The sequence below is a fragment of the Falco biarmicus genome, chromosome 6 (assembly GCF_023638135.1).
Source record: "Falco biarmicus isolate bFalBia1 chromosome 6, bFalBia1.pri, whole genome shotgun sequence".
In the NCBI taxonomy this organism is placed as follows: Eukaryota; Metazoa; Chordata; class Aves; order Falconiformes; family Falconidae; genus Falco; species Falco biarmicus.
In genome coordinates this window covers 74683085-74691378 of record NC_079293.1, presented here as the reverse complement: position 1 = coordinate 74691378, position 8294 = coordinate 74683085, and the positions used below count along the sequence as shown (strand labels likewise).

The window sequence follows — 8294 nt, the reverse complement described above, 5'->3', positions numbered from 1 at the left end:
TGACTGAGGCATCATCTTACCCTGCCTCTGCTGGGGGAGGCGCTGGGCTGCCTGTGGAGCTGGTAAACCGGCCTTCAGCCCTGCCGGGGGGGCGATGCAGCAGCCCCCCGGGACCTGCCCCTCCTGTGCTGGGAGCGGGACCTGGGTGGCTGCTGTATGCAGGGCTGTGCCTGCAGGGTCTGAGCCTCGGCTGGGCAGCCCTGCTCCCCCTCGAGGGACTGGGGAGAGCTGGTCCCAGACCCTCACAGTGCTGTGGCCCCATCAAGCTCAGGGCAGTGGGCTGCGGGGGTCTGTGGGGCACCTTGCCACAGGCCCCGAGAGCGTGGGGTGCTTTGGGTGCTGGATGCAGCCCTGAGGACGGGTCTCGGCCACGGCCATCTGGCAGGGGAGCTTCCTTAGAGCCCTAAAATCACCCTGGGGTGCAGGCAGCCCAGAGCAGCTTCAGGCACAACATCTCCCCTCGCGGGGACACGCTCACACCACACACACCTCTTCCCAAGAAGCGGGAAGGGTGTGCAAGGACAGGAGTGGCCCCCAGAGCCTCCTTCCCCACCGGCAGCCCCTTCCCCCTCCTCCCTGAACAAGGGGCTTCTCCTGTGGCTTGTTTCTCTCCTGTACGTTTATTACACTAATCCACAAGGATTAAGTTAAACCAGTCAACGCAAACTCCAGTATTTTCCAGCCCATTTGGGCCAAAATTACTGTCCAGTGTTAAAATGGAAAGAGGGGAGGGCTGGGCAATAGGGCCAAGCTGCCGGCGAGCTTGCACAGCTGCACGCACAGCTGGTGGATACTGCCGCACCGGGGCAGGGGATGGGAGCATGGAGAACCAGAGCTGTGGTCCGGGTGGCTGGGGGACCCCCACACTCCAGGGGATCCCCAGCATGTGGCTAGATCTTGGGGCGCCAGCCCTTGATGAACTGCATGATCTTCTTCACCTGGAGCTTGGTGAGGCGGAAGTCGTCGGCCAGGATCTCCTCGCTGAGCTGCACGAAGATGCTGCCGTCGATGCGCTCGCGGGCGAAGAAGCTGACCACGTCCTCAGAGAGGCCGATGAAACGCAGGCACTTGGAAACCTCCTCCAGCGAGAGGGACGAGAGGTCGGCGGGGGGCAGCCAGGGCGAGCTGTCCCCGCTGGGACGGGGGGCAGCTGGTGGGGCCCCCCCATCGCCCCGCGCTGCTGGCGGCACCTCGATGACACCCTGTGCCAGGTAGACGTGGGTGACGCCGCCCTCAGCCCCACGCAGGACAGCAGGTGAGAGCGGGGCCGCTCCACGGATGACAATGCTGTCCCCCTCAAAGCCCTTGGGTGGGCGAGGAGGGGGTCCCGGCTCCTCAGTGGGGGCGAAGGGCTCCGGCGAGGAGGAGGAAGGGGCAGTGGGGGCCGAAGGTGGCTTGGGCCACTCTGGGCTCTCCGGCCATTCAGCCGGGCCGGCGAAGGGGTTGAGCGCCCCGAAGGGGGCAAAGCGCTTTTGGGGGTGTGGGGGCTTGAGGCGGGGACAGCTGCGGTAGGGCTTCAGGGGGGGCTCGGCCCCCAGCAGTGGGGTCGAGCAGCCACTGCCCACCCCAGCACCTGCCTCCGCGTATGCCCAGGGGTCTGACCAGGAGGTAGGGGTGGGCTGGGTGGCGGGGGGCAGTATGGCAGGGGGCAGCGGGCGCCCAGGGGCCTCCCCAGCTTTGCAGTCGCCCCAGGTGCAGGGGTAGCAGTACAAGGAGTAGGCGTCGGGTGAGGGTGAGCCGCTGCCGCTCCGCGGGACTGACCTGCCAGAGGAAGGAAGGGGAGCATTGCCATCACCCCAGGGCTGTGTTCCCTCCCCAGCCCCACACTGCAGGGACATGCCACCCCAAGGTGTCAACCCACCACCCCGTGCCCACCGCAGCACCCTGGTGTTCCCAGCCGTGCCGGAGCCACTCACCCATCATGAAGCCCCGAGGAGTAGTAGGAGAGGCTGGGGCTGGGCGAGGGAGCGGGTGCCAGCTTCGGGCAGCGCAGGGGTGCCGGGGGGCTGCAGGATGCTGGGGGGCGGCTGCCCCGGGGCGGCACAGGGGGTGCATTCAGCAGCCGGCACTCCTCCTTCACCTGGAACGGGGGGCGAGCGCCATCAGGCCCCCCCCAGTCACCGGTGCCAGGGGATCTGCCCACAGGACCCTGCGGCTGGAAGGGGCGATGGGGAACTCGGGGGCAGCCAGCCCCAGTTGAGCCATGAAGCTCTGGGTGCCGACAGGGAGCCCCAGGGAGCCACATACCCCATGGTGCGTGCAGCCCAACAGAATTGGGTACCCCATGGCGAAAGGGAGCTTGAAATTTTGAGTACCCCATGGCACGGGGACCCCAGGGGATTTGGGTACCCCACGGTGCTGGGAAGCCCAAGACATTCAGGTACCCCGTGGTGCAGAGCCCTAGGGAGCCAGGGACCCACGGTACAAGGGCATCCTGAGGATTTGGTTACCCTCTGGTGATGGAGAGCCCGGGGTGCCCCAAGGTGCCAGGGAGCCCCAAGGATTTGTGTGACCAGAGCTGAGGAGGGACCCTCACCCAAAAGCCAGGGGACAGGGCTGGCAGCCCAGAGCCCTGCAGCACGCGGGAAGACGCTCAGGCTGGCTGTGCCATGGGGCTGACAGCGCGGCCCCGGGCTGTGCACCCCCTGCCCACGGCACAGGGCCGCCGGCGGCGCCGTGCCGGGCCTCACCGACCCACTATCTCGGTGCATCGCCCCCAGCCAGGGCGTCAGGCAGGACCCCAGCACCATCATTCCCCATCCCTGGGGACAGGACCGCGGCTCTTACCGCCTCCGACTTGGGTGGCACAGGAGGTGGGGTGTCCCCGCAGGGCTCGTCCCCAGGCACACTGGGGCGGTGAGGGGAGCCCAGTGGGGTGATGGGGCCGAAGGAGACGAGGTCCTGCCGGCCAGTGCTGCTGCCCAGCTCGCAGCAGCCCTCGGGGCTGGGGTTGCTCCAGAGCTCCTCGTAGGGAATCTCCAGCGGCTCCTGAGTCCTGAACTCTGGCTCGGCCCAGTCGGGCGTCATATATTCCCGGTCGGGATCAGGGAAATCGGGCAGTGGCGGGCGTGGGGTGCCCCCCCCGCTGCCCCGCGGTCCCTGGCAGCGGGCGGTGGGCTCCCGGGGGACCCCTGTGCCACAGGCGCAGAGGGAAAGGCGCTGGAGGGGCTGGCTGAGTTCCTCGCGGGCACAGGCGGGTAGGCAGAGCCGCAGGCGCCGGGGGCTGGCGCACTCCTCCAAAAAGTCAGGTTTGGCCTCCCGCACGGCCCTCGAGTACTCGTCGGGGTTGAAGCGGTCGTGGCAGTACGCAGCACTGTCCCGCAGCAGCTTTTCTAGCTGGGGGTCCCCGGTAAGCAGCCCCTCGGGCAGCTGGAAACGGGGCATGTCGGTCAGCAGGAGGAAATGGAAGGGGACCAGCTCGTCCCGGCGGAGGATGCAGCAGAGAACCACAGTCTTGGAGATGATGCTGACCAGCTTGTAGCAGTGGCCCTCGCGGATGGCGTGCAGGTCGTAAGGGTTGCGCGCGGGGCGGCTGGGCACGGCCACGTTGACAGGCAACCGCACCTTCTCGATGATGCTGCGGATGGTGTGCTCACCCTCCTGCAGCCGCAGCTCGAGGGGGCTGCGGGTGCTGAAGCGGCCCTTGCACTGGAAGGGCAGGCTGAGGCTCTCGTTGGTGCGGTGGTTCATGCAGATCAGGCAGGGCATCTTGCCCTTCACCTGCCTGGCCCCCGCCGCCGGCGCTGCCTTGCCCAGCTTCCGCAGGATGGTGTTGAAGCGTGACTTCTCCTTCACCGTCTTGGCACAGAGGATCTCCGCTTGGCCCATCAGTGTCAGCTCGTCCCCCGCGTTCAGCGTAAAGTTGTACACCTCGCTGTCCTCGCTGAACTCCCCTGACACCACCTGCCCCAGGACAGCCCCACCATGGGACCCACTGCCCTGGCACTGTCTCCTGATGTCCCACTACCATTGCCTGATGCCCTGCCACCATCCCCTGAAGTCCCACCACCATCTCCTTTTGTCCCACCACCAACCCTTGATGCCCTACCACTGGCTGTCCCACCACTGTGCTCTCCTGATGCCCCACCACCAGCTCCTGATGTCCCACCACTGTCCCCTCCTGATGTCCCACCACACTCTACTGTTGCCTCACCACCACTCCCTGACACTTACCTGCTGTCCCACCACTGTCCCCTGAGATCCCATGACCATTCCCTCACCCTACCAGTACCCCTGGCTGTCCCCATTTGGACCTTCACGCTGAAGGTGATGGCCTCCATGACGAAGACACGGTCCGGGAAGATGCTGGCCACCTCCTCCACGCTGTTGAAATACTGCACGGGCTCACGGATGTCCCGGTCCTGGTCCAGCAGCTTGAACTTCCCTGTGTGGAACAACCAAACTCATGGTGGTGAGTAGCCCATCTCCAGCACCTGGCCCCAGGGGAGCCAGCATGGACCTTCGGCGGGGAGGGGGGGGGGGGGAGGGGCGGACACCCTGGGGTCCCCCATCATGTTTTTGGGGGATATTTCTGTGGGCTTCACCCAGCATGTCCAAGTGCTGCGAGGGGACACCAGAGCATCTCCCATACCTGCACCCCACACACACCACATCAGGGGGCTTTTGGGTGGGACAACACACGCGGGGTGTCTCAGCAATGCCACTCCAGCAGCCCCTGGAGCTGCGGGGACCACTGCAAAGCAGCCGCAGAAACGCCTCATGGATGGAGGACGCCGCCTGGAGCAGGGCCAGTGGAGCGGCCAAAATGTCAAGGAGTCCCCATTGCCCCCCGAAACCCGGGGCCTCTCCAGAGCCCTGTGACCCCCGCTCTGCCCCACACCTCGGGTGGGAGAGCCACCGGGGAGGGGACCGAGGCTCAGCCGCAGGGATGGCAGCAGAGACGAAGGCGGGAGTGGGGAGCTGAGGGGGGGGCTGCAGCCGGCAGCAAAACTGCCGCCACTGGCATCGCTCGGCAGGGACAGACCTGAGGGGAATATTAATCCCCCGATGCGCCCGCGCCAGCCAGCGTGGCTGCTGCCAGCCCCACGCCGAGCAGTGCTGGGGCCACGGCTGCCCCTCACTGGGCAGGGTCACAGCCCTGGCTGTGGCATCGAGGACAAGGTGACAGTTGAGGCAGGAGCCATGGTGCCTGAGCTGGGAGCAGCCCCACATACCAGGGCAGCCAGCTCAGGCATGGCCAAGCCCCCCAAAGCCAGTTAACACAGTCAGACCCTCCCCTCCTTGCCTCGACCTCCCCCTTGGGATGGGCGATTAACCCCTCCCCCGCTCCATTTCCCATTATTTATTTATTAGCAGGACTCATTACCGACATGGTGAGCACTTAGAGTGGTCATTAAGGCTCTTGCTACGGTGGCTGCCGGCATCTCAGCACCTTTGCCTGCATCGCCAGCCCTAACCCTGTTCCCATCCCCATCCCGACCTCCAGCCCCATCCTGTCTCCATCCCTATCCCAGTCCCACCACATCCCCATCCCATCCTCATCCCTCTCCCTGTCCCCATCCCACCCCTGTCCCATCCCCACCCCTACCTCCATCCCCATCCTCATCTCCATCACCATCGCATCCTCAGCCCTCTCCCTGTCACCATCCCTTGCCTTCCCCTTCCTCATCCCATCCCAGTCCCTGTCCCCATCCCACCTTTATCACCACCCCATCCCTGCCAGCCCCCTTCTGCAGCTCCCCAGCTTTGGGCCGGACGCTGGCACAGAGCAGCCCCCAAAACAGAGCATCTCCTCCCCTAGACTGGACCATACTGGAGCAGCCCCAGTCGAGCTGCCGGAGGGGGAAGTCCCAGCTCTGGTCCCCCCAACCCTGGGGACAGTACCACCCTTGACCTCACGCTCTGGCCACCCCCACCTGGGTACTGGAGCGGGATGTCGATTTTGGGGCCGATGACGTAGTGTCCTTCCTCCAGGCTGTGAGCTGTCACCGTCGTCCACTGCCGGCAGGAATGGACCAGCAGCACGTCCTGGGCGCTCACCCCCCTCCACGCGCTCGCCTGCCGGGGGACAGGGCTGTCACCACCCCCTGGACCCCCGCTCTCCCCGGAGCACCCCGAGCCAGCCCGAGGGATGAGCAGGTGCCGCTGCCAAGAGCCGCCAGTTGCCCAGGAAACAATTTCTTTGTCCCCCCTGAAAAGCTGCAGCCTCCGCAAACAACAAGTGTATTGAGCCCAGGCCGGCACAGGGCCCCCCACCCCCCACCGCTGCGCCCCCCGGCACCCACCGCCAGCACGGCCCCAGCACCCCCCTGCTCCGGAGTGACCGATCCTGCCCCGCCGTGCCGGGGTGACCCTGCGCACCCTTCCTCCTCCTCCTCCTCCTCCCGCCCAGCCGGTGCACCCCGCTGCCCCCCGCGGCCTGTGCATGGAGGTCGCAGCCAGGGGCACCCCCCCTCAGCCCAGCGGTGTCCCCGGGACGGTGGCTGGGAGACATCGTGGCTCGGAGCCCCTGCCAGCCTGGTGCTGCCGCCTCCACTGTCACCCCAAAAGGGTAACCAGGGCCCAGCCCCATGTCTGGGGGGCTGGGGGCAGCCTGGCAGCTCCCCACCCCCCCTCCACTGACACCCACGGGTGCTGGACCAGGGACCTGGGTGCCAGGCAGCCCCTGCCCCACCCCCCCGGCACCCCAGGAGAAGAGGCCCAACAGCAGCAGCCCTGACCTGGGCCAGCAGCTCAGCCATGTCTCACCTGGCCTTCCAGCCTTCCTCCCTCCTCCTCATCACCCCAGCCTTCCTCCCTCCTTCTCTTCACCCCTACAGCCTTCTCTCCTTTCTCCTCATCCTCCTCACTCCTCCAGTCTTCCCGTGTCTCCCTCCTCCTCGTTCCTCCAGCATCCATCCTTCCCCCTTCTTCTCTCCCTCCTTTCCATCCCTCCAGCCTTCCTCTCTCTTCCTCCTCACCTCTCCAGCCTTCCTCCCTCCCTCCTCAACCCTCTGTCCTCCACCTCTCCCCCTATCCTTCCTCCTCTTCTGCCGTCACTCCAGCCTCCCTTCCTCCTCCTCCTCGTCCCTCCAGCCTTCCTCCCTCCTCTTCACCTCTCCGTCCTCCCTCCTCCCCATCACCCCAGCCTCTCTCCCTCCTTCTCATCCCCTCCAGCCTCCTCCATCCCTCCTCCTCTCCATCCTCCAGTCTCCCTTCCTTCTCCTCCTCGTCCCTCCAGCCTTTCTCCTCCTCACCTCTCTGTCCTTCCTCCTCCCCATCACTCCAGCCTTCCTCTCTCCCTCCTCACCTCTCCACCCTGCCTCCCTCCCTCCTTCTCCCCATCCCTCCAGCTCCCCTCCCACCTCCTCCTCGTCCCTCCAGCCTTCCTCCCTCCTCCTCCCCATCCCTCCAGCCTCCCTCCCTCCTCCTCCTCGTCCCTCCAGCCTTCCATCGCCCCTTGTGTGCTTCGCCCCTCGGGCCCCGCTTCCCCGCCGGCCCGGCCGCTCACCCTGCCCCAGGCAGACGAGGGTGGGCAGCCGGCACTGGCTGACGATCGCATCGAGGGGCAGCGCCGCGGGGCTCCAGCGGAGCCGGGCCAGCCCCGCCGCCAGCTTCTCCATCGCATCGCGGCTCAGGCCGGCCCCGGGCCGCGGGGGGGGGGCGGCCGAGCCGGGCTCCATCGCCGCCGCCGGGCCGGGGCAGCGGCGGGGCCGGGGCCGGGGGCGGGGGGGCGGCGGGGAGCGGGGGCAGCCGGGAGCCGCCCCCCGCCCGCCCCCGGCCCCTCCTGCCCGCCCGCCCCGGCAGGCGGGACCCCCCCCGCGGCGGGGCCGGGGAGGTGGCGGCGGGCGGGGGCACCACTGGGCTCCCCCCCGCCTTGGCGGGGCAACCCCCCGGGGGCGACGCCGCGCCCCCGCCCCCGTTCCTGGCCCGGCATCCCCCCGGCGGGACCCCCCCTCCCTGGCCGGGCACCCTCCGGCGGGGACTGCTCCCCGGGGATGGGGGCGGCTCCGGGGGGGTCTCACCGGGGCAGCGGGCGGGCTCGGCTCCCTTTGGCCGCCCAGGGAAGGGGTCGAGGGAACACTCGGAGCCGCCCCCGCCTCCCGTCCCGGGGCAGGGACCCCGCCGGGTGTTCCCCAGGGAGACCCCGGGGCTGGAGTCGCGGGAGGAGGCTGAGGGGCCGGGGTACAGGGGGCCCGGGTGGGCGGCAGGCGGAGGAGCCCCATGCTGCCCTACACCCCGATCCCTCAGCATGGCCCCCCACCCCCCAGCGCTGCCACACAGCCGCCAGGCGTGGATGGCACTGGCACCGGGAGCGGGGACCCCCCCCCACAGGGACATCACCATCACAGAGA

General features: G+C 67.9%; 1 protein-coding gene across 1 annotated transcript; it reads right to left on the bottom strand.

The window, feature by feature from the left end:
• Positions 1-335: 335 nt before the first annotated feature.
• GAREM2 (GRB2 associated regulator of MAPK1 subtype 2) lies at positions 336-7689 on the bottom strand. Its single transcript, XM_056343194.1, has 6 exons — positions 7451-7689; positions 5877-6018; positions 4254-4384; positions 2788-3903; positions 1917-2080; positions 336-1761 (listed from the first exon to the last, which is right to left on the bottom strand). The coding sequence occupies exons 1-6, from the start codon at positions 7565-7567 to the stop codon at positions 891-893; spliced, it is 2541 nt and encodes an 846-aa protein (XP_056199169.1). The 5' UTR covers positions 7568-7689; the 3' UTR covers positions 336-890.
• Between the last annotated feature and the right edge of the window lie 605 nt (positions 7690-8294).